General features: G+C 38.8%; 1 protein-coding gene across 10 annotated transcripts in view; it reads right to left on the bottom strand.

Annotated features, from left to right (window-relative positions):
* The window catches only part of DST (dystonin), a gene marked incomplete at both ends in the record, with an annotated part of 487217 nt that overhangs the window by 233830 nt on the left and 225980 nt on the right, over nucleotides 1-27407 (bottom strand). For 6 of the 10 annotated variants that reach the window (XM_079713911.1, XM_079713910.1, XM_079713912.1 and 3 more), the window contains 3 exons: nucleotides 3958-4050; nucleotides 5721-5798; nucleotides 8054-8143. In XM_079713911.1, the coding sequence (XP_079570037.1) occupies nucleotides 3958-4050; nucleotides 5721-5798; nucleotides 8054-8143 (261 nt within the window). Of the gene's footprint in view, nucleotides 1-3957; nucleotides 4051-5720; nucleotides 5799-7417; nucleotides 7517-8053; nucleotides 8144-27407 lie in introns of all 10 variants that reach the window. The other 4 variants (XM_079713903.1, XM_079713907.1, XM_079713908.1 and 1 more) reach the window with 1 other exon arrangement.

Raw genomic sequence — 27407 nt, 5'->3', positions numbered from 1 at the left:
CCTGCACTCAACATCACCTAAGCCACCACTCTGGCCCGACTCCTGGACACACCCCTACCCTCACCCCATATAAGGAACAAGCTTGTCCCCTGCCTCAGGCAACAAGAACAAGCCAGGGAACCTGTTGCTTGTTCTCACTCCCTCTGCTGCAGCAGGGGCCCCAATAAAGCCTTGCCTGAATTTCTTGTTTGGTCTCTAGTCAATTTCTATTGATTAAGGAGGCCAAGAACCCTGGTTAGTAACAATTAGTATCTCTGGATCTAGCGTATGGTAAATAATACAGGATTACTGTATTGATAATGCTTACCTTCTGTAACATATTCAATTTGCAATGCTCAAATATTTTTAAATCAATAAATAAGGCTCTGCCTTGGCATAACCAGTAAAATCGTTCTAATCTTAAATTATCATAGGACTAAGAAAAGTATTTCTTTAAATGAAAAGGAACATTTTAATTGTACCAAAAAATTTATATGTTTCATTTTAAATAAATCTTGGTCTAACTTTTAAATACTGGTGATAATTTAACAGTCATAATATCTTGTAACTCAGGTCCTAAAATACACTGGATTTCATAATATATGCCACAGGATCATATTAAGAAGCAAAACTCTTGGGAGTTTGGGATTAGCAGATGCAAACTATTATATAGAGGATGAATAAACAACAAGGTCTTACTGTATAGCACAGGGAACTATATTCAATATCCTGGGATAAACCACAATGGAAAAGAATATGAAATAGAATGTATACATGTGTATAACTAACTCACTCTGCTGTACAGCAGAAATTAACCCAACACTGTAAATCAACTATACTTCAATAAAATAGATGTTAAAGAAAAGAAACAAAACTTCTTTGGTCCTTCTATGGCTAGTCCTCTTCTGTCCTCCAAAGACACCTGAACCCCAAAGAGCTTTCTTAATATGTAATTCTTTTTTGAATGATCTTTTGCTTTACAATTCTTTCAATTTAGGGTCTAACCATACTGCCTTTAATTTCCTACCATCTACTCACATTTTGGTCTGTTACTTTCTGGTTTCTGCTCCCAGGAACTTGGGGGGACCTTCTCCAAGGTCCCCAATGTCTTTTTCCTAGACAAAACTACTAACCCGTACTCAATCTTAACTGCTTCAGGCTCTCCGGTGGCATTTCACAGTGCTCACCGTTCCTTTCTACTTGCAATTATCTTCCCTTGGTTTCGTCAATACTACATTTTCTTTGCTCTATCTATTGGGAGAATGTTGGTAAAACTGACTATCATCTAGGGCTGTGATGAATCTATCTCAATATAAATAAAAAGAGGGATGTAGAGGAGTGTTGTAGGATCAGGAAGGTGTTAGAGAAAAAGGGAGATGCTCACTGATATTAGAGATAGGCTTTGCCAGATGGATGCCAGCTGCCAGCCAGAGGTCTCCAACTGTTCCTTTTCTGTTTCCCCAGATGGAACGTCTTCCTCCTGCACCCCTAATCATGGGCCTTCCCCAAATTTCTGTCCTTTGCCCTCTGCTCTTCTCCACACGTGCTCTTCCCTTGGATCCTCTGAAGATCCCTTCTCTCTGACAGACTCAAGGACCACTTGTGCTCTGGAAACTCCCCGGTTTATCACCTGTACCTCTGACTCCCCAGTTCTGCTCTGCTCACACATTTCCAGCTGCTCAGCAGACAGAAGCCCAGGGTATCCCACCAGAACGTCAAACCCACGCAGAAGGTCATTACCTTTCACTTTACCCTCACCTCCATTACTGGTTCTTATCTCCCAGGCTTAACCTTTCAGAGCCATCTTTAATCCCCCTCCTGCATCCTCCACGCCCTGTCACCAAGTCCCTTCCTTTCTTTCTTCAAAACACCAGCCCCTGGATTCAACTTTTCTTCCCCATCTGAGTCCTGCCCGGCCTCTATCACTCCACTCGGAGGGCACCACCTCGGCCTCTCAGCTTATACCCCTGACTATGGCCTGTGATCATTTCTGTTTGTTTTTCTACTGGAGCCCACAGAATGGTTAGGTGACTTGTTCGATGCCTTCATGGCCACAGATAAAAGAGCCAATGATGACACTCAGCTCTCCCTCTCTCCAGAGCCTGGGTGTGCCCCAAAGGGGTTCCCACTCTGACCTTCAAAATCCAGACTCAGCCCGTATCACCAGCTGTCAGTAATGATGGGATTGGTTTGCAGGCCTCTAACCTCCCTATATGGGGCTCTTGCATTTTCAACCCTATAAGTTCTGGGTCCCTGAGAAAGCTGCTGAGAAACACCATGTGAAATCTGCTTTTTTGGCCAGTTCTAGCTAGACTTCACCTGTGCTGGTAACAAGGTCTGGGGTCTGCTCCATGACCAAATCCCTGCCTTGGGTAAGTACTCAGCACCCCAGGTCCCCTAAGGATGGGGCCCTCTAGTAATGAGGGTCCTGCTTCCACTTCCTGATACTGGATCTCCCAGCCATCAATAGCCCAGCTGAGTGGACATTCACCTGTATTAGCTGCCCTGTTGTCTGGCAGGCTGACACCTGGTTACCTGGTCTCCTGGGACCTGGGTCTCCTCCTCCGAATTCCTACCGCTGCAACTCTGTTGCCTGTCCAGGTCCTGGAACCTACGAGACTCTACTTCCTATACCTGTCCATCCCTGCCAGATTTATCCTGTTCCCAAATGAGCCCTGACTACATTATTTTCCACCATTCTCCTACAAACCCTGTATCCCAGTCAAATTTTTTAAAGATTAGAAATAAGTCTTCTTCCTCCCAAAATTTGGTCCAAAACCCCAGCTCCTTTCTGAAGTCAGCAAGTTCTCTCTTCCTCCTGCAAGGTCCACCACACAGCTGTCAATCAGTAAGACCCGCTGTGTGACCACTACAGACCAGGCTCTGCGCGCTGCACACACAATGCTGCGTGATCACACAAGGGATTGACAAACCCAAAGCCAGTTCCAAAACTAGGACTCACCTTAAATCAAATGAAGAAGATTTTTTTTTAAATGCATCATTTTATAAAAACCAAAGATCAAGATCAGCCTTTAACTGGCACTGGTAATTAGATAATAATTCATAGTTAATACATTTGCCTTTACTCTCCTTAAACCTCGTTTGAGAAAGTGCAGCTCTACAGGAAATATGGATGGTTCTAGTTCAAGAGATGTCTTTATGAGAACGATACTGCCACCTAGTGTCTATAAAACTAGGAGAAAACAGCTGGCATAGTTGAGAAACTGTAGTATCAATGAAACCCATTCTAAACAAGGATTGAATCATAAAACTTTTATGTATCTAAATCAGGTAATGCTGGCCAATAAACAAAGAAATGTGGCTACATTCAAAAAAAAGGGAATCTCTGTCTTCGAACACGGAGATTACAAGTATTTTAAGCTTTCAACAACATGAAATGGGGTGCCAAGTTCATTAGCAGCAAGTTACTGAGAGGAACAATACAAATACATTGTTTAAGAAACACAGCCTAAACATCATATGATATCACTTATATGTGGAATCTAAAAAAAAAATGATACAAATGAACTTATTTAAAAACAGCAACAGACTCACAGACTTAGAAAACAAACTTACGGTTGCCAAAGGGGAAGGTGGGGGGAGGGATACATTAGGAGGTTGGGATTAACATATTCACACTACTATATATAAAACAGATAAATAACAAGGACCTACTGTACAGCACAGGGAACTCTACTCAAAATTCTGTAATAATCTATATGAGAAAAGAATCTGAAAAAGAATGGATATATGTATATGTATAACTGAATCACTTTGCTGTACACCTGAACCAAACATAACATTGTAAAGCAACCATACTCCAATATAAAATTTAAAATTAAATTTTAAAAGAAAGAAAGAAAGCCTGAAATTTATCTTCCTCCTTTGGATGTGAATGCGTAATTCACCCTTCATATGAACCACCTGAAAACTAGCAATGAGGCTAAAAGAAATGACAGTTAAGAAAATCAGGCTTACCTGAAAGTGCAAAATTATTGTCCATATTAATCCCAAAGTCAATTTGGGATTTCCATCTGTTATGTCATCATTTCTAATGTTCACTAATTTCACCTGTTTTGTATGTGAAGAAGAGATAAAACAAAATATTTTTCAAACCAGCACGAGTTATTTTTACCTACATAAAAGTGATTCAAAATTACAGATACAAAAAAAAGCCTGAATAAGTTAAATAACAGTAATCCTTAAATTACTGTTTTACTACCATCCCCACTCGTTTTAGATTGCAAATTATAGAGGAACTACAAAGGAAAAAAATCAATATTATTTTGGTTTTGTCTTCTACAGCAAGTATTAAAAGTACACTTGTCAAAACAAAAACACAATTCAAGCGAGAAGTCCTAAATACTTAAGATTTTTAAATTAGAAATAATTCTGCCTTTTGAAAATAAGCGTTATTTTACAATTAAGTAGGAAACTATTCTGAACCATCAAATAATTTTAACAACTTTCTTACACTTCGGTCATAAAGAGTGTTTAAAAAAAAAAACTAGCATTATTATTCTATTTGTCTGCCATAGATTGCTACCAAGATAAGTAACTATATAACTCACTGGACATTTGGAAGACTGTTCAAAACTTTAAAAATAATACAATAATCAGACTTAAAGCTTATCAACTGTCCAATTATGCATTCAGGTAAATAAATGTAAGGATGATATTTAACATTTACTTCCTGGTAAAAGAATTAAATATCTATCATGAATTCAAGACAATGATACCTAACATTTTGCTTCCTGGACAAATCACTGTCAAAAATATTTCGACAAGGAGACATAATTAACCATTAATCCTTCTGTAAACTTCCACTAGAATTAAGAAGAGTAAGGCAAATACCAATATCATTTAAAATATAAGCACTGAGTATTTGCTAGAATTTAGTAACTAAAAGCACTTTGATGCTCATAACAAACTAAATGAAGGTCTAATAAACAGACAGTGTTTCCTGCTCCTCCTTGCCTCCTCTCTTCTCTTCTTCCCACTCCATTAAAAAGCAAAATTGTTGCCACCTCTGATTTCTCACTGTTTTCAGTAACTTTCAGTTATCCTGAGTTTCTCTGACTCCTCCTTTTTCTACTAATTGAAAATACCGATTATTTGCCTTATATCTCTATCATACACAATGCTACCAAATCAAGATCACACCCAATACGTTGTTCATTCTTCTCCACCATTTCTTCTGAAACCTCAAGCCAGTCGGGGATTGTTGTCAGAACTGTTTTATTTTTAACTACTTCTAGATTATCCAGTTGTATCTACTTATAAAAAAATAAACTATTGCTTCCTCACTACTATGTATTAAAAATACATATGCAAAGTTTTTTAAAAGTATTATGTAAACTATCTTTTATAAAAATAAGGTAATTTTAGTAAAAAATGAAGTATTGTCTCCCCACTACTAAGAACTGTTCATAGACATTCTTAACATTCTGTTGCTACTAAAATGTCATTAAATTCCTAAGCAAAAGCATTCCAGTTCCAACAGAAGGAAAACTCAGTAGCTCCTATTCAGATGGAAATGTAGCCACTTACACCTACTATTAACCTCCTTTTCTTTGGAACAAATGTTTAAAAACATTTTAAAACATCTGTCTCATGAAAGCACAAGTTTAATGATTATAATTCAGAGTCAACTTTAACCTTTTCATTCCCTGACATGGTCCTATGCATATTTATTCAGTCACGTATGTTTATATGATTACAGTCTTTGAAAAACATCATACCTGGCGTCTTTTCAAATAGTCAAGTGCAATTTGTACATTCTGTAGTCTGTGAAAACGCATCCGACCTTTCTCTCTGGGCTAAGAACGGAAAAATGCAGGGTATAAAAAACACTGTATTTTCTGATATCACTGATCATGCTAAATACACGTATGCTGAATATACTATATAAATATACTGTATGCTCATCTTAATATGTCAAAACAGTATTTACTGCTTGGGTAGATCCATTAAATTTTTTAATGATATTTTTAATTTTTTGCATTATCTGAGATTGAATTTAAACTTGGGATTTTTCTGAGTATTTTTTATTTTAAACATATCCTTTATTCCAAATATTTAAACAAAAGAAAAAGAGAAAATACCACGGAACATATACACTTTTCATATTCACTATCTTATAATTCTAGCCTACAGTTATTTAGCTACAGATGCACAAAAAGAATTAAATACCATTCCCCATTTTGCCTTCTTAATAAACTTTAAATCAAGAAGGTTTTTATAATTATATATGTATGGCATGTTAATGAAAATGAGGTAAAGTAGCATCAGTTGGTATAAAAATCACCAAGAAGGAGAAAGACAGTGGAGGTTTACTTAGCCATGATAGATGAAGAGAGAAAAGCAATTAAGGCCATGTAATATATTTCCTCTTTATTTTATATTCGTTTTGCACAAATCGGTTGGACTCGATAATAGTTTTACACTGCTTGGGGATGGACATGATGATTTGCTGTCTCAGCAAAACTGACAAACCGTTAACTCTTTTCCTTGATGCCATTTCCCTTAAGAAATGTCACAAGTTAGCAGAAGGAAAACATAAGGAAACAGACCTGAGAAAATGTTCAACAAAAATACAAAGAATGGAGCTGAAATTTACCACATAAAGTCTTCCAAAGGGAAAACAAGAAAAAAGAAAACTGACAGCTGAGCTGCTCAAACATGAATAGGTTGCTGAAGCCAAAGGCAGCAGAATTAAAACAGATAGCAGAGCACAGAATGGGAAAATAAGTTCCATATAACACGAGAAATGATGGTGATGAGTTCCCCACTGGATCCACAAAAGCACAAATTCCAATAAAATCAGGGGGCTCTAGGGACGTGATGACAAAAGAAGCACATCTGTCTTGCAAAGGTAGGCTGAGTTAGTTGAGTGTCACCGGGACTAAACAGCTCTGTGAGCTCTGTCAGGATTCTAGCATTTTAAATATTCCCCCCCTAAATAAAATGAGACATATAAGGTAGGTAAAGAAGGTCCCTCAAATACCTACTGCCAGTAGGAATGATTTAAAGCATAATTTTAAACATTAAATAAATGTCCATAAGTTTCTTCAAATAAAACAAAAGACAGTTATGTTGGAAATATTAATTTCAGAAGTGGAACAGATTTGTATTAAAATTAGTGGGCTGGTTGTAAGATTTCCATACTTATACAAAAGGTATATAAATTTCTTTAGCTCAAATGCCATCCTGTAATTTAAGCACATATGTTCAAATACCATGCAGTGCACAGAAATAAATTTAAAGAGAAAATATGTCCTTTGTCCAAGTTGCTGGTACACACACATCCATCTCCCTGTGGGTTTTGGTCCTTTCTATAGTTTTCTAAAAAGGAGCCCAAACCCGTGGGTTACTCTATCGTGTTAGCGCTCACCGCATGTAAAGCTAGGTTAGTGGAGTTACGGGGGCCGACACCTACCCCCTTATCCTCATCCTCCACATCCTCATGCTGTTCATATTCGCATGCTTCTGTGGCACTCACCAATCGTAAGGTCTTCAAAATATCTCGTTCCCTTGGCTAATGAATATAACAGACAGAAGATAGGACAGCAAAGACACAAGACAGACCAGAAATGAAAAGAAGAGCATGAACAGAACTTAATGAAGGAGACCAGGTAACCAAGAAGGGGGAGAAATGTTCACAAAAAAGGAGATGACACCTGCGGAGGGGGTTAGACCATCTGTCAGAAAGTGATGCTTATTTCCTTGCTATTTGTGAGTCTTTTAATAGGGGGTTATATTATGCATCCAACTTCTGATAAGAAAAAAAAAAACAAAAAAAACCCCAAAGGTAAAAAAGAACAGAAGTAGTATTTTAATTATAGAATTGATTATATAAGCAAGGTCATCAAAGTACTTCCATCTCCCAAATGCACATCATTTAAAGTGTGAAAATGCTTCATAATCTAACCAGAACTCTTTTTCCAGGCAGAATTCACAGCAGCTCAAAAGACGAATGCTGCAAAACTCTGGACAGTCTGTGCTGAAAACATATTAGTCATATGCAAAAAGGATTACATGTTCTTCAAAATAAATTACGAAATTTAAAACTTACCAAGGTGTCTCCTGAAAGAACCTCTAAAAGAGAGATCAAATTGTGTCCGTCCCTCAAGTCTTCATAGAGATCATTCACGTGTTTTCGAACCTACACAGAAAAAAGCAAGTTAAAATTTTCGGTCCTAGAACCCAGATCACCCTTAAGACTCAAACAAGAAAGGGGACAAGGAGAAAACATTCCTTCATGTACATGTGTTCACTCATGTAGTGTTTTTAAAAATATTAGTATTCTCTCACTACTTAAAAAATAAAATTTAAAAACTAAAAAAATAAATTTCAGATTAATAATTCATACAAGTAAAACTGTTAAATTTTTAACACAACAGAATATATAAAAATCTGGACAACTACATAGAGTTACAATTTCTAAAATACAGGCAATGCCCTGACCTGAATCATGATTCCTGATACAGCAACCAAAGCCACCTCAGCAAGAGGGGTGAGTTTTTATCCCCCGGTTGGTCTTCCTAATCTCTGGGCCACAAAATCCAGGATGCCAGAGGCACACACTCCACACTTTAAAAATCCACTGATGTAGGCTGGGGAAAGGGTACATGAGACTCTGTATACTATTTCTGAAAATTCCTGTGAGTCTATGATAACTTCAAAATAAAAGGTTTTTAAAAATTCATATATGTGAGGTCATAAGACCTCTGTCCAAAATTCTTCTGCACAGCGTAAATCTTCCTGTGGTGGAGAGTTTTCTTTCTTTCTTTCTTTCTTTTTTTTTTTTGATACCTTCTTTTTTAATATTTTACTTTACACTGAAGTAATTTGATTTACAATGTTGGGTTAGTTTCAGGTGTACAGCAAAGTGATTTAGTTATACATATACCTATTCTTTTTCAGCTTCTTTTCCCATATAGGTTATTACAGAGTACTGAGCAGAGTTCCCTGTACTATGCAGTAGGTCCTTGTTGATTATCTATTTTATATATAGTAGTGTATATATGTTAATCCCAACCTCCTAATTTATCCCTCCCATTGGAGGGTTTTCATAACCACATTTACACTTGCTGCAAGTTAACAGGCCTCGTTTAAGTTTCTGATTTTAGAGCTCAAACCACCAAAGATTTCCCCCAAACTCTGCTAGTTGGCCACACAGGGACACTTCCTGTGAATTAATGCTTGGCCCACTGTAAGGCGTCTGCCAGACAGACAAGGACAGAGCAGGCTGTGAGAATGGCTGTCCCACAGTGGGCTGGTTCATCTCCACGTTCTCACCTTTGGGTGGTTCTGGGCTGCGTTACTTTGCACTGCTCTCAGGAAAGGAGTCAAGGAAGTGGTCCAGAAAGAGGCAAAGACCAGCATTCCCCTTGCATCACTTGGGCACAGCCCTACATGCTCCCTGTCTGTGTGGTACACTCTGGAGGTTTATATACATGAGTCAAACTCCTTTGCGCTTGCGAAATGTCAAGTGAATATACAGCAGAAAGTAATACAGAGATCCAAAGTATAGTCAAAACTCTCTGACTACAGAGCAACCAGCAAGAAAGGGCCTAATGGAAACTAGAAGCAAGCCTTTGATGGGTAAGTCTTCTGGGTCTAAAAAAGAAGCTAAATTTTATTATCTTAACTATCTACATGTTTTGCAGTATGTTTTATCGTCAGAAAATATTTTTGATTAGTGAAGAAAAAACTTCCCTTAAGAGTTTCGTATCAAATTTACCACCTCCTATAACAGTATTTTGGGACTTTCTGCCTAAGTCACAGAACCTTTTAATATTCCATTAATTTAATATTCAATTATCCATCTATGCATCATTATTACAAAAAATATAGGCATTAAACTCGGGCCCAACAGCTCTAAGTAATTGCTAATTCCTATAGTACCTATAAAGTGGCAAGGAAAACTGAAACAGTCAAATTACTTTTAACCAAGTGTCCCCATTTTCACAAGCTAACATTTTTATTTTGATTTCCTAATTCCCAAGGAATATCAGCTGACTCTTTGGTGTCACAAGATACAACAGTAATAGAAAGCTCAAAAATACTTCACTTTTATTTAAAAAACAGCATATCATAACACATTTCAGGCAATCCTTATTTAGAAAATCTATACATATCCAAATAAGTTACAAAGAGATTATTCCTTCCATTAAATATTGGGTTGGCCAAAAAGTCTGTTCGGGTTCCTCCATAAGATGCTACGGAAAAAACTTTTTGGCCAACTCAGTATTTACCTTCCATTCAATAAATACCATTAAATGACAATCCCCTGAAGTACAATTACATTTCAGAGATGAACCAATTTCCAAGGATCTTTTCAGGAACAAATCTATGACATACATGACACACATGCGTGCAGAAAAGCAACTTTATGAAATGAGTACTAATACTTAATTTTCTTTTTTTTTTTTTTTGCGGTATGCGGGCCTCTCACTGTTGTGGCCTCTCCCATTGCGAAGCACAGGCTCTGGACACACAGGCTCAGCGGTCATGGCTCACGGGCCTAGCCACTCCGCGGCATGTGGGATCATCCCGGACCGGGGCACGAACCCATGTACCCTGTATCGGCAAGCAGGCTCTCAACCACTGCACCACCAGGGAAGCCCTAATACTTAATTTTCTACTCACATACTAGAGCACTGTAAGAATTCACTTGGTCTCATTCCAAGCCATGAGCTTGAATTTATAAGCCTAAGGGCCTACTTGAAAACAAGACAGAGGATGTCCATGGATGGATGAATGAATAAAGAAGATGTGATATATACACAGTGGAATATTACTCAGCCAGTAAAATGAAATCTTGCCATTTGCAACAACATGGACCTTGAGGGAATTAGACTAGGTGAAATAAGTCAGACAGAGAAGAACAAATACCATATGATTTCACTTATAAGTGGAATCTAAAAAAACAACAAATGAGCAAACTAAACAAAACAAAAATCATAGATACAGAGAACAGAATGGTGGTTGCCAGAGGAGAAGGGGTATGGGGAGTGGGTGAAACAGGCAAAGGGGATCAAAACATACCAACTTCCAGTTATAAAATAAGTAAGTCATGGGGATGTAACGTACAGCATGGTGTCTACAGTCAATAATATTGTAGCACATACTTGAAAGCTGCCAAGAGAATAAATCCTGAAAGGTAACTTTGTCTGGTGATGGATGGTAACTATAAATTTTTGTGGTGATCATATTGCAATGTATACAAATATCAAATCATGATGATGTACACCTGAACCCAATACAATGTTATCTGCCAATTATACCTCAATTAAAAAAACAAGGCAGAGGAGCTAAGCTTGTGAATTTCATGCACATCACTGCATTTAAATCTATGTACTCCTCTATGTATCTCCAGTGTAACCAGAAAGCAGACTAACTCTAAGAGCCTGAGCAGGGACATGAGAGATCACATATACATAAACAATATTATGCAGCTCCTGACCCTTGGCCAGCTGCTGAATCCCTCAAAATAGACAACTCCATAGTGTACCTCTGACATCTTCAGAAGGTACAGTAGGACACAAGGGCATGGTCAGGATGGGGTCCCGCAGGGCAGTAACCAACACACAGAGCTGAGTACGCCATGCGCTCTGGACCCCTTTACCCACCGAGGCCTGCCTGAGTCACACTTCAATCCACATGCACTTCCTCTGTCTTTCTCACTTCAGGACAGTCAAAGATGGTGTGTAATTAATAGCCAAGACATGGAAACAACCTAAACGTCCATCGACAAACGAACGGATAAACAAGATGTGGTACATATATACAATAGAATATTACTCAGCCATAAAAAAAGAACAAAATAATGCCATTTGCAGCAACATGGATGCACCTAGAGATTGTCATACTGAGTGAAGTAAGTCAGAAAGACAACAACAAACACCATATGCTATCACATATATGTGGAATCTAAAAGGGGACACAAATGAACCTATCTAATGAAACAGAAACAGAATCACAGACATAGAGAACAGACTTGTGGTTGCCTATCTATGAAACAGAAACAGAATCACGGACATAGAGAACAGACTAGTGGTTGCCAAGAAGGAGAGGGTTGGTGGGGGGATGGACTGGGAGTTTGGGATTAGCAGATGTAAGCTTTTATATATAGAATGGATAAAGAAGAAGGTCCTACAGTATAGCACAGAGAACTATATTCAATATCCTATGATAAATCATAATGGAAAAGAATATAAAAAAAGAATTATTTATATGTAAAACCAAATCACTTTGATACACAACAGTAATTAACACATTATAATCAACTATACTTCAATAAAAGAAAAAAAAAGATGGGTACGATTCTGAACACATATTTCACAGGAAAGCAATTTCACAACTTGCCAGATTGAACCAAACCATCTACATCAGGGAAACTTTCCACAGCAAGGTGTCCTTTTCCACCATCATATTTATGCAACAATAAAGAAAAATCAAATTAGGCATGTTTAGAGAAGAAGAAGATTATGCCAAGTAAAACCACATTAGGAAAAGAGAAAACATGTTATAAAGGGGGAAAAAATTAGGATTTTAGTCATGTCTCTGCCATAGGTCTCATGAACTAGTACCAACTGCCAAAACTCTCTGAGCCTCAATTTTCTCACCTGCAAAATGAAAGTTTGAAAACAGAAGGCCTCAAGTTCAAACCAGAGAACAAAAATTCTGTGATCTGAAAATAAAATTGTCATTGTTTTAAAAAAATCAATGTGTCAACTTAAAAGAGAAAATATGTAAAACGGAAAGCTGCTCTTAAGCCTTCTGGCTTAATTTCTTAAGAATTTTAGAAAAAAATACATAAATAGAATAATTTAGCTTCTATAATGCTTGAAAACATCCTGAGTCATTGGTTATCATGGAATATTGCTTGTTTTTCCTGTCTCAGAGGATCATTCTGAGGGTCCAGAGAAATACTGTATATGAAAAACACTACATAAATGTAAGATACCATTATTCTCATCTTTATCACTCTGTATAAAACAAATGCCACCAGTATTAACAAAAATAAACAAAAATATATAAACAATGAGTTATTACTAGGCACCCGACCCTGTTTAAGTGCTTTATAAGTCATGGCTCATTTTCTTCACCACAAAAGAATAGGGTAAAAGAGAATGTTAATTAAAAATTAAATATCAACATTATGGAAAAAAAGAAAAAAATTAACATTATGGGGAAGGAGTGGTAATGGATGAACTGCGTGGTAATAACTGGGGTCCTAGAGAAATATCTGATCATGTGATCAACTGGGGGTGAAAAAAGGAAGGGATTAAATAGTTAAGCTGACACAGAAAAGCCTTTTATTTTGTCCAAAGTCTGAGTCATAGACTTTTGGCCTGGTAACTTTCCTTCACAGATGACTGCAAACTGCCAACAGTCTCAACCTTCCGCTTTCACTTTTTAATAAAACATTCTTTCTTCCCATTTTGGATATTCTCTCCCTGTGGGACAAAAAACTGTCTGAATAAACAGTGCTCGAGGAAGTGAGGAGCAACGTGAAAGCACTCTGAGACACTCTGTGGTTGAATTATATAACTTGAATTACGTAACAGGGATGAAGCATCCTTTTCTATATTTCATACAATACTCCCAGAATTTTGCAGTGCTTTTTAAAACATGTGTACAGCATTGCACCTACAGTTCACCCCTAGAGGGCGCTCATCTTCTGCTTAAGAAGAGTTTCCTAAGGAAGGGAAATAAAAGTAGGAGGTTAGGCTGAGATTCCAAACAAGGTCCTGATGATGACATACTAAACATTTCCGTTTTATTTTTGATAGAGAACAGAGTAGATCATGCCAGGTCTGTATCATCTAAATGGCTTAACTGTTCAAAATACCACTCAAAATTTTTATTTTTTTAACTTGTAATTGTTTGATTTTACGTGGGCTAAATCAAATTCAACTTTGAAGATCAGATCATCATATAGCTGCTTATGTAATGTTCAAGGATACCTTTTTCAAAAGTCTGACTCTGCAGTGGTTGATGTCAATCTAGACAAATTCCACAAAAATTTTACTTCCCATACCTAAACTTACTGCCACAGTGGAGATGCAGTTCAGTTCAAGTCACCAAATATTTAGTAAGCATCCATCATATGCCAGGGTATCAATTGACTTCTAAGGGTGCAAAGTTGAATAAGAGCATGCCACCTCTTGAGGCCCACAGGCTAGGATGACAGAAATTTACAGAGGGGTCTGGAGTCGGAGAAGTCCCCCCACAAAGATGGGAGTGTTCCAGGTGGAAGAAAGAACCAGAACAAAGAGCCAGGTGAGGGTGCGTGCAGCTGTAGGGTGAGTTTCAGGGAAGGAAAGCGCTCATGAACCAAGGAAACGAGGTAGGGGATGAGGGTGGAAGGGGGCCGGGGCGTGGAGGGGGCTTGACCTGCCACTTGAACAAGGACAGACCTTCCCTGAGCAAAGCAAAGACAGCCACTGAAGGCTTCCACGCAGAATGAGGACACAGTATCTGACCAATATAAACCTTCTAACTATCTTGAGCAAACCTGAAGCACAGATAAAGCCGCCAAAGGTCCAATCTGTAGACAGGATGGAGGAAAGGTACCTTGCTGGGGGACGGGGGGAGCAAACAGAGGCCACTTGGTAAAATGCACGCCTCCCAACCCAGCAGCAAGGAGCAAAATGCCAGAAAGGACTGCCAGGCTTCTCTTAAAGCAGTCCTACATCTGAAGGACACAGTATTCTGGAAAACAACCCCTATCGTTAGAAAGCCACATAAAGAATAAAAGAAGCCTTGTCCCAAGTGAGAGCGCCTCACTGCCTTAGGTGGAGAGAAAGGGGACAGTCAGCTTCAGGGAAAACTATAAGTGAAAACGTTTTTCAATGTAATTTTCTGACTTCAAACAAACACACTCAGGAAAAATAAGCAACTACATTCTCCTGGGAGAGCTCCTTACAAGTCCTACTCTATGAATATGTTACCATATAAATTATTGATAAGTAAATTGATGCTTTAAAAATACACAGAAATGCTTCAAAACAATGTATTCGCTTAGGTGCCTTATCTGAACAGTTATTACAAACTTATTTCAGTACTATTTCTTTAAGAATGGTGAAAAAATAAAACCACAGCTCAGACTCTTCCTAAATTACCATAAATTCTAAATTGGTGCAGGTAAATATAAAAGGGAAATATCCTTATCTGATGTAATAAAAAGGTGATCATGTTTTTTCCTAGGCAGTATATTAGGTCAGCATTAAGGCCATACATAATTTATCTCCTTCACTGTTTTTTAACCATAAAATAAAGATATTCGTCATACATCATAGGGTATTAATGAATAAAATAATGAAGAGTTTTAAACAAATCAGTGCTGGCCCTAAGTAGTACAAATAATCTGTCTACTCCATATTGGACCTGATTAGTTCTCGGACAAAGAAGATTTCTCTTTTAAGCTTTCAGGTTGACGATCTACAATCAGTTAAAAAACAAGCAAAAAACAACAAGGTCTTCTCTAGTCTTTCACTACAAGGTAGAACTATAGGTTGTTAAATAAAATAAGAGCATCTTTCTTACTGATAAACACTTTATGATTTGGGGGCATTTTAGTCACGGTTTCACTCAGGTACTTCTTATACTCTCTTCTGTACAGTTTCACCACTGTCGTAGGAACCTTTACAAAAGGCGATTCCGAATTTTAGAAATTTTAAAGCAAGAAGCTCTTTTCTGTAACAATTTGTTTGGGGTTTGGTGGCTGGTTCTGGTTTGGTTTGGTCTGATTTGGGTCTACCTTTCCTTCCAGGTCTTCCTTTTAGTCCACAGGAAAACAGACAAAAATCTATTTTTGCATGAGTCTCCCCATTGCCCTGTGGATCTTTTATTGCCTGCAGACCTGTATAGGCCTTGGTGCTGAACACTTATAAATAATGTAATTGAAAGGGAAAAATAAACTTAGAAATCAATTACTCTGCATATTAATTATTTTGTATCTGCCCACTGTTTTTGAAGTTAATTTTCATTAAAGATGTGGTCTAGGGACCTCCCTCCTGGCGCCGTAGTTAAGAATCCGCCTGCCAATGCAGGGGACACGGGTTTGAGCCCTGGTCTGGGAAGATCCCACATGCTGCAGAGCAACTAAGCCCATGCGCCACAACTACTGAACCTGTGCTCTAGAGCCCACGAGCTACACCTACTGAGCCCACGAGCCACAGCTACTGAAGCCAGTGCGCCTAGAGCTCGTGCTCTGCAACAAGAGAAGCCACCACAATGAGAAGCCTGCGCACCGCAACGAGAATAGCCCCCACTCGCCGCAACTAGAGAAAGCCCATGAGCACCAACAAAGACCCAACACAGCCAAAAATAAATAAATAAATTTATTTTTAAAAAAGATGTGGTCTAAACAACCTCTATACTACAATGTCAAACAAAGGAGCACGGGTTCACAAAGACATCAGCGTCATCCACTCCTTGTAGGCTTTAAAAGGTAGGAGGGGGCTTTTTCAGATGAGACTAAAGGATGTTTCTGCCCAAGACTGTCCTGAGGGTCAAATACTGCGATGTTTTGGCTGGAGGATGTGGGCCTCTCCTTTTAAAAGTTTATAAAATATCTTCCTAGCTCACTACTTACATAAACCTTTCTTTAAACTATTTATCACTTCAAGAAATCACAGCAAGTCCTAATCTATCAGAACAGTTTTCAATGATAACATAAGGAAAAGGAAAGGTACCAATCACTGGCATTTTTATACTCACCTCTTTGCCATTCACCTTCTCATAATTTGGGCAAAAGGAAGAAAAAGCTGGGAAAATGGGAATCAGAATCACTTACTTCTAATTAATAGTTAATAAGCTAGTCAATGAAACTAAATTTTGAAATAAATGTAAATGTGTGACTACAGTGATGTAACAAGACAAATGATGACAACTCTGCTGAATACTTTTAAACCAGTGATGCACTACATGAGCTCATATGTGCCAAGTCCTAAAAACAGAACTGGATGTAAAATGAGCCTGTTTGACACAGGTAACCCATAGCTACAGTATCAAAGTCCTGCTCCATTATCACCAACATTTTAAACAGATTCCACTGTATTGTCAAATTCTAGCCTTTACTGGAAAAGTTTTGAAACAGAATTGTGCATATTTTTCAAGAAAAATCATGTAAAATTATTTTCTTAAACTTTCATTTAAGTTACAGACATGACCAAAATTTACAACTAGTTCAAACAATGTGTATATCCTCAATAAGCCCCCACTTAATGACTCCAACATCGTAAGTTAGGTTCAGATTAATTATTAGAAACTGGAGATGCATTCAGGTAAATATATCCAGTTCCCAGATGAAAATAAAGACAGCTCCTGGAATAGAGAAACATACCAGTCATTGCCCCTTAATGCCAAGTCACTTTAGCAGACTGATTTTCTTCTTAACACCTGTCTATTATCCATTTCAAAGAAGCCTCGACCATGGTTGGCGATAAGACGGAATAACTTTGGGGGTTGGAGGAGGGGGAGGGAGGCACCGCAGGGCACCCAGGAATCCAGAGTGAGAGCTTTGAACACTGAGGAGGAGGCAGGAGGACCCTCGGCAGCTGCTGAGTGGGGAGAGAAGAGTCCAGGAGAGGCACAGAGGGGAGTGACAAAAACTCTCCTTACCGAACACTTTTGAGCTGAATCATCTCCTTGGGGCTTGTTTCAAAAGCCCTACAGGCTGTCAATGCCAGACCTGTTCCACAGTAATTCAACAATGAAGTAGACACTTGCCCCAAATAGGAACTGTCCTCTTTCCTTTTGGCACCCTGTAAAATACCTTTTACAGGAACCCTCCTACACTGTTGTTGGGAATGTAAGTTGGTAACAGCCACTATGGAGGTTCCTTAAAAAACTAAAAATAGAGCTACCATATGATCCTGCAATCCCACTCCTGGGCATGTATCCAGAGAAAACCATCATTCAAAAAGATACATGCACCCTAATGTTCATTGAAGCACTATTCACAATAGCCAAGACATGGAAGCAACCTAAATGTCCATCGACAGATGAATAGATAAAGAAGATATGGGGTGTGTGTGTTTTGTGTTTTGTGTGTGTGTGTGTGTGTGTGTGTGTGTGTATATATAAAAGGATGGAATAATGCCACCTGCAGAAACCTAGAGATTATCATACTAAGTAAGCCAGACAGAGGAGGACAAATACCATACAATATTGCTTAAATATGGAATCTAAAAAAATGATACAAAAGAACTTATTTACAAAACAGAAAGAGACTCACAGACATAGAAAACAAACTTACGGTTACCAAAGGGGAAAAGGGCGTGAGGGAGGGATAAATTAGGAGGTTGGGATTAACATGTACACACTACTATACATAAAATAGATAGCCAACAAGGTCCTACTGTATAGCACAGGGAACTTTACTCAATATTTTGTAATAACCTATAAGGGAAAAGGATCTGAAAAGGAATATACATATCTACATATATATATAGATATATATAAACTGAATCACTGTGCTGTATACCTGAAACTAACATGATATTGTAAACAACTATACTTCAATTAAAAAAATTTTTAACGAATAAAATACCTTTTACAACATAGCTGTTTATAGCAAAAAGAAGCACAATCACAGGGCACACAGAAAAGCCAAGAACCAACTGAGCCCTCAAGGACTAACTTCATCTCCTTCACGGAGGATGATAGCCACTTGTGTGCCACTTGATGGAATGGTTATCACATGAGTCAGGCTGCAGGCTGGCGAGGAATCAGGACCCTCGTGGAGGGAGCGGGGCAGGTACTGTGGGTAAAGCACCAGGGCTGGGGAGCCGGTGAGCAGGGCTGCCTTCTGGTCACACCAACACGGGCACTTCCCGCGTCGCTTTCAGAACACTGGGCGAGAGACTTCCAAAGGGGGATGACACAAGTGGTTGCTTCACGGCTTTTGAAGTCTCAAGGAATGGAAAATCTCAGGGGTCTCTCAGGAGCACATTTTATAGTTCTGAGGCCTTAACAATACGATGATGCTCTCTGATACTTTACATGCAACTAACTCACCCTTCTTTAAACATAAGCCCATGTCCTCAAGTCCTTACAAGTAAACAACTGAGAACAACTGGTTGCATCCTCCTCACTAAACCTTTGAAATAACCCGGGATTATGACCAAGACAACTGCAATGGGGAGATGAACACGGAAACTATTTTTAAAGACACCCCCAGACGATGCAATTGCTCTGCCTCTGCTCTCATCCATGCTAATGCCTAAAACCTCTTGCCTGTTAAAATGTTTCCTTAAATCCAGATGAAACTCCAAGGTCCCCAGTACCATGATTTATATTTTCCAAACTAAAACCACTGCTAAACATATCTAGGAAACAGATATGTTTGGAGGGAATCATAAATACTGGATTATTCCATTAATTACTTAATGAAAAATTTTTTGACAAATGTTATATATACTGTTGTTGAAACAAATCTCTGCCACAGAATTATATCTTCTGTGGGAAGATTCAAACTTGCAAAGATGCCATCAATTTCTTCAAAGTGATCACCTCCCAGGGATGGAGTGGGAGGCTGGGGTTAGCAGATGTAAGCTTTTATATATAGAATGGATAAGCAACAAGGTCCTATGTATAGCACAGGGAACTATATTCAATGTCCTATGATAAACCATAATGGAAAAGAATATTAAAAAAAGAAGGTATATATATGTAAAACTGAATCACTTTGCTGTACAGCAGAAATTAACACAACACTGTAAATCAACTATACTTCAATTTTTAAAAAGTGATCATCTCCTAAACGGCATTACAATTTTGCCAAATTTCCAGATGCCAACCTGCTCGACAGAGACTCATGGACCACAAATGCTCAACAGCTACTCCGCACAGGTGTTCACGACCAGAATCAGAGGTGATGCCCATGTATATATCACATACTAAAGCCTAAAATCTAAGTTGGACACTATTTCCCCTCCAGCCCCTGTTCTGAGCATCCTCTCTTTTAAACAGACACATTTCACCAAGAGAAGGCTGGAGCCAGGTACCACCTAGCAAATCAGGGGTCACATTTCCAAAGGTGAACCCAGGACACAGCTGTGGGTACACTGCAGGACATGTAGGTCCCAATGCCTTAACGGGACAGCTGCACGTCCAGTCCCAAAAGCTAAGAGGATTTGAAAGGAATGTTGACTGAATAGTTGAGGTCATATTCTCAAAGCCCCCACTGTCGGTTGTATTTCTCTGCTTGCTTCATGGTTAGTCCTTCTACCCAAAATGCTGTTCTGTCCCATTCCTCCTCCGGCTATTGAATCTTACTTTTCCTTCAAGGTCAAGCTCTAATGTTGCCCAAACCATGCAGGCTTCCCTCTTCTGTCCTCCCACATTTCTTGGTTTATACCAAGACACCGATCATCATTTTCCTTAAAGAATAGTTTTACGTATATGATATACACAAGCATAAGCCCCTTAAAAGGACACAGCTATGTCTTAGGGCCTCACTATAAATGCCTCATGCTTTGCACATTACCTTTCACACAGTAGACTGTCAAAGAAGTTTTGTTCAATAAATAAAAGATTAGTCATCTGTACTTTGCCTGTGACCTTAGCCTTGCCCTCGGCTGTGGGCCCCTGAGTGCCTGCCCAGTGATGGGGAAAAAAGAGAAACTCAGGAAATAAAATTATGAACTCCACCACCTACTTCCCAGCAGGGGATTTGTCTTTGCCTGCAAGGCCCACCACGGCATCTGTGAGAGTTAGTACCTATCACAAAGGTGGAGCTAAATAAATGCTGCTGAAGGACTAACACGCAGAGGGAGACCGCCATTCCTGAACACCAAGTCTTCTAAGTGTTCCCCCTGACCCATCTAAATTGGTCTGATAAATGACCAATGACAGAATGGTGTTCATACAAATCAAATTTCAAGACTTAGTAAAGAATCTTTTAAAAAATGTTTTTGGTAAAAATGTATACATCAGTGGAACCCAATCCAGAAATAGACTCACACATTTATGGACAACTGGTTTTTGATGAAAGAACAAAGGCAATTCAGTGTTGAATCTTTTCAACAACTGACGCTGGGAAACTAATATCTATGTGCAAAAGGATTCATTTGGACCTTTTCCTCAAAGTGGATCAGAGACCTAAATATAAGAGCTAAAACTATACAACTGTTAGATGAAAACATACAAGTAAATCTTTGCGACCTTGGCTTAGGCAAAGATCTCTTACAAATGACACCAAAAGCATAAGTGGTAAAAGAAAACTCAGTAATAAGAGGGCATATAACCCAACTAAAAAATAGGCAAAGATCTGAATAGATACTTCACCAAAGATATAAAAATGGCCAATAAGCTCATGAAAAGAGGCTCAATGTCATTACTTGTTAAGAGAAACACGATAGCTAAAATCAAAAAGACAGACAAGAACAAGTATTAGCAAGGATTTAGAGAAACCAGAACCCTCACACATTGCTAGTGAAAATACAAAATGGTGCAACCACTTTGGAAAATAGATTGGCAGTTTTTTAAACTGTTAAGTAGATTTACCAAATGACCCAGCAATTCCACTCCTAGATGAATATCCAAGATAAATGAAAACATGTGTTCATACAAAGACTTGTATGTTTATGTTTATAGCAGCATTGTTCATAATAGCCAAAAAGTGGAAACAACCCAAATGTCAATCTACTGTTAAACAGAAAAACAAAACGTGATATATGCATAGAATGGAATACTGCTTGACAATAAAAAAGAATGAATACCTGCTACCACATGGACAAACATCAAAAAACAACAACAGCAAAACAACAACAAAAACCCAATGCTAAGTGGGAGAAGCCAGAGCCAAAAAAACACATATCATAATGATTCTATTTATGTGAAATATCCAGAAAAGGCAAATCTCTTGAGGTATCAGTGGTTTCCTAGGGCTGAGGGGAGTGGGAAGAACAAAGCAAATGAGCACAATGTTTCTTTTCGGGGCAATGGAAGTGCTTTAAAATTAGACTGGTGGTGATGTCACAACTCTATAAATTTACTAAAAATCATTCAATTTTATATACACTTTTAAAAAGTGATTTTTATGGTATGTAAAATATATCTCCTAAAAGCTGGTCTTAGAAATATTTAACTCACACTCCCTTTGAGTTATTGAGTGGCAGAAATGTTTGCACATGGGACATGTCTACACTCATCACAATTCAACAGGAATTAATAACAGTGCCCAGAATATAGGACAGGATGTCAGACTGTTCTAACCTGGAAGTAAACACAACAGAAATACATTTAAAAGCATGTATACTTTGTATTTATTGAAAAAAGTTCCAAAAATAATCAATTAATATTTAATTAAATAAAAGGACTAATCATAATACTAATAAAGCTGGAAAAGCTGGCAATGCCAACCACTACAAAACCTTTCACCTAAACCAAAAAGGAGAATCTATCTTAGAAGAGCAAAGAGTAAATGGGATAGTCAAATTTAAAGGGCTACCCAGTGATCTACTTGGGAAACATCTAAATTTGAGGGACAAGGGACACATTTTCTCGGCTTTCCATCAGCTTACTTACTAAACTCTTATTTGAAGTGGGTGTATCTTTCATGACTACATCTTGACTCAAAGAGGATTATCACAGAAAGAAAATTTTGCCTAAGAAATAAAGCAATGTACTGAGCTGGCCTTTTCAAATACCATTTTGTTAAGTAAATTAAAGAGGGAAGCACATTCAGCAAAGGAGCTGTAAAAAAATTAATAAACAAAAACCTCAACTAAATAGAGTCAGGAAACCAGCAGGGGGAGCTCTCAAGCCCTGTGATGACAGCAGAGCCCAACAGGAAGAAGGCTTATCTTCCTTGCTGGCGAAGGCTCAGCCAATGAAAAGCCATGGACTCTGTTAATTACAGCCCTCCCACCTTCCTTTCCACTCTATAAAAGCAGCTCCCTCCCTTGCCATGTGGAGACTTGAACGTGGCTCCTCAAGGCTGCAGGCCCTGAACTGCAATTGTCTGCAGATCTTGAATAAACCATCTCTGCTGGAGAAATATCTGGCAGTCTAATTTGTTTCAGGTCAATGCAGCTATGGTATAAAACTACATTCACAGAACCATAGCTGGCCTTACATGTAGGGAAAGAAAGCCATCTTCACAAATGGATTTGGAGGAAAGTGAATACACACAAAACCTTACCCTAAATATATACAAAACCTCACCCGGAGATAGAGCTCCACAAATATTTTCTGTGATGAGCCAGACGTTAAATATTTTTGGCTTTAAGGGTCACGTGGTACAATAATACATAAACGAATGGCTCTGGCTGGGTTCAGTATAATTATTTATGGACAATGAATTCTGAATTTCATATAATTTTCATGTGTCCCCAAATAATATTCCTCTTTTGATTTGTTTTCAATTCTTTAAAAATGTAAAAAAAATTCTTAGCTCATGGGCTGTTCCAAAGGACAGGTTGTGGCCTGGTTTGGCCCTCAGGCCATGTTTGCAGGCCTCTCCCACCAGAACTACCACCAAGATATTTGAAACACAAATACCCTTAGGAATAGCAAAACATTAGTCATTATCAGGCCATTCCTGCAAAGGAGATGAATTATTCAATTGCCTTCCCTTCCCATAGCAAATTCAGAGTGGAAAAGACTAAGATTTACAAAATAACATTATCTTGCTCTTTTCTGAAAACAAAATCAATACTTGTTCTTTGTAGAAAAACTGGAAAATGGTTAAGACTAAAGGAGTTATCCTACGACAAAGGAGAAAAAATCTGTAAAGCTAAGTAAACAGGTAAACAGGTCAACACATACTAAGGTAGGGAGGTGGAAGGTCACAGATAATGTAAAAGGAGTTGACCCATGGAGTAGATAACTTTGGCCCATGCTCTTACTGTACAGCTGTGATTACTGGGTAGACTTTCCTTCAACTCATTTTCTGCCTTCAACTCAAGAGTCTTAACAATTTCAAAAGTAAAAACTCAAACAGAACATGCTAGAAAAAGAAAGGTATGACATAAAAATCCTATCATATAAAAATGAAATAAAGGAGATGGAAGTATCGACTGACAGAAAAGTTTTAAGAAAGGGACAAAATAATTTCTTCACATATTTAAGAGCTGACCTATGTGTTTTATACCATTCTGAGGGGCTGTCTCAAGATAAGAGGGTGAGAGTTATAATAGACAAACTCTGGGCAATGAAAGACATAGCTCAGCTACAGCTCAAGTAGACCAAAAGTGTAAGTTATCTATAAATTAGAAAACCAATGACCCATAAGAAAGGCTGTGAGAAAACATTCCTGCAATGACAACCAAATTAACTAGATCCTGTCCAAATCTGGGATTCGAATTAACACAAAATTAATTAAACTTGCTTAAAAGCAGTCATTTCCAAAACTCTCCTGCAGGATTTCTCAAAGGGATGTTAATAGATATTCTTTGATAAAAAGAATCCATGACCAAGCGAATTTGTGAAACACTGGATTTAACAGGGTTCTTTACCACAGAAGTTCAGTCTTTAATATGCTAATATGTACCATAAATCTCTTCAATCTGGGAAGGCTGCTTTCCAAACTCTCTTGGCAAAGGAAACCTTTTTATCCCCACAAGGCATCTCACAACACTGGTGTCCCTGGGAAGCTGATTTGAAAAATGCTGCTCTTTGCAAAAAAAAAAAAATGTTTTTATTTGATCTTGTCAACTCTGGAAAATTAATTTTTAAATCCAGCAAGAAAAGTCTTAATCAGAAATTAATTTACAAGACAAAAGTTTGGAATTTAACAACCAAGAAGAAACATTAAAACTGCTCTATTATAAACTCACAGGTGTAGAGAACAAACTAGTGGTTACCAGTGGGGAGAGGGAAGGGGAGAAGGCAAGATAGGGGTAGGGGATTAAGAGGTACAAACTATTATGTAGAAAATAAATAAGCTACAAGGATATACTGTACAACACAGGGAACACAGCCAATATTTTATGATAACTATAAATGGAGTATAAACTTTAAAAATAGTGAATCACTATTTTGTACATCTGTAACTTACATAACATCATACATCAACTATACCTTGACTTTTAAAAACTGTTCTGTTATATACAATGCTCAGTAACATCAAAGTGTCTGCAAATACGGCTTCTTAAGGTTTTTTTTTTTTTGCGGTACGCAGGCCTCTCACTGTTGTGGCCTCTCCCGTTGCGGAGCACAGGCTCTGGACGTACAGGCTCAGCGGCCATGGCTCACGGGCCCAGCTGCTCCGCAGCATGTGGGATCTTCCCAAACCGGGGCATGAACCTGTGTGCCCTGCATCAGCAGGCGGACTCTCAACCACTGCGCCACCAGGGAAGCCCCGGCTTCTTAAGTTTTTTAAGCTTATGTATAATAAGAGTTAGATGTTTAAAACATTTGGGAACAATAACATATTGTGAGATTAATAAAAGGATAACCCTGAAACTCATTAACTTGGACAAAAGATCTATAGGAAACATTTCTACTTTTAGAAACTGTCAGGGCACCTATATTATATCTTTTTGGCATAACTGTACTTAAATCTAAGAAATGGAATTTTTTCACTATTCTTTAAGAATTTATTAAATAGTACTGTTTTTTGGAGATTTTAAAGCACTGCTCTGTGGATTATTTTATCTAGGCTAAACTCAACCAGGGATGTGATAGCGCACAAATAATCCAGTGGGCTGCCAACACTCACAGCATCTCACCTCCACTGCCATGCCCACAGGAAGGAAAAAGGTGTTAGCACGGGCCTCGGCCAGACCATGAAAAACACACTCCCTTATTTAGAGTTCATCGTCTAACTGGCATCCAGCACCGTAATAGAAAAAAAACACTGCCCCTGTACATACTGGCCGTCTTCTCTTGCCAATATATAGGCAATAATATGATTCAAACCCATAAAAACGCAAACATAAGGACCACCACTGCCACTGTTATGGAAGACAGGAGTACAAACCTGAAGCTCTTTGATGATCTTAAACGTCCCTAAAGAGGGCACTATTCTCTGTTTTACAGATGAGGAAACAGAAACTTAGAAAGGTTCAAAGTTAATTTTATACACACACACACACACTCACACACATATACATACACACACACACGTATAACCGAATCGCTGTGCTGTATACCTGAAACTTACACGATATTGTAAATCAACTGTATTTCAATTTAAATTTTTTTTTTTTTTTTTTTTTTGCGGTACGCGGGCTTCTCACTGCTGTGGTCTCTCCTGTTGCGCGGCACAGGCTCCAGACGAGCAGGCCCAGCGGCCATGGCTCACGGGCCCAGCCGCTCTGCGGCATGTGGGATCTTCCTGGACTGGGACACGAACCCTGGTCCTCTGCATTGGCAGGCAGATTCCCAACCACTGAGCCACCAGGGAAGCCCTCAATTTAAATTTTTTAAATAAAAATAAAAAGAGGGAGAGGCTTTTATAAATCAAAAAAAAAAAAAAGGTTCAAGGTCACACATCTCTAGCATGTGAGCCCAAGCAGCTCAGTCCAGGGCCCGTGCTTTCAACCACCACACTGCACCACCTCCTCTGAGCTCCACAGCACAGTAAGGGAAGATGCTGCAACAAGTAGGACTAGCTTAGAAAAACTACCCACCAGGACAGACTCCAGGCATGACTAGCTTATTTCTATGCTGCCTTCCTACCCGCCCTGCCCCCAGGCGTTTTTTTTTTTCCTCCAGCTTGTCTGAATTCCACCATAGACATATTTATAGACTGCAGTGAATCTGATGCCCATCAGTCTTTTCCATCAGGGCTTCCCCCAGACCCTCACAGAGACCAGCTACCCTGGGAGTCCAGGACGGAATGTGAAGAGTCAGGAGGACACACTCATGCGCTGGGCCCCTGGGGAAACAGCGGGGGAAGTGTAAGAAATGAACAGAGAAACGGAGCAATGTTTGAAACCTACACCTCTGTGTGAGTGGTGGGGGGGGCACTCTAGTGTGTTATGGCTCCTTGATCTCAGAACTTAATGAAGCTCTTAACATCCGTAAACCAGGACAACCACTAGATTGCATCAAGGGCAGCCCGGTACCCTAGTTCAACCACATGGGGAAATGTAGTTCTCTAAAAATGACTGACATATGTGAAGGACTGTGTAAACGCGTAGTATCAAAAAACGATCTGATCACGAATGCCACGGTGTCCCTAAACTTTATTTGAAAACTAGTAGTGGGGCTTCCCTGGTGGCGCTAGTGGTTGAGAGTCCGCCTGCCAATGCAGGGGACATGGGTTCATGCCCCGGTCCGGGAAGATCCCACATGCCACGGAGCGGCTGGGCCCGTGAGCCATGGCCGCTGGGCCTGTGCGTCCAGAGCCTGTGCTCTGCAGCAGGAGAGGCCACAACAGTGAGAGGCCCGTGTACCGCAAAAAAAAACCCAAAAAACTAGTAGTATATTTCCGTGAGAGTTTTTTTTAAATCACAAAC

The sequence above is a fragment of the Hyperoodon ampullatus genome, assembly GCF_949752795.1.
Source record: "Hyperoodon ampullatus genome assembly, chromosome: 10".
NCBI lineage: Eukaryota > Metazoa > Chordata > Mammalia > Artiodactyla > Ziphiidae > Hyperoodon > Hyperoodon ampullatus.
This window is presented reverse-complemented; position numbering and strand designations above follow the sequence as displayed.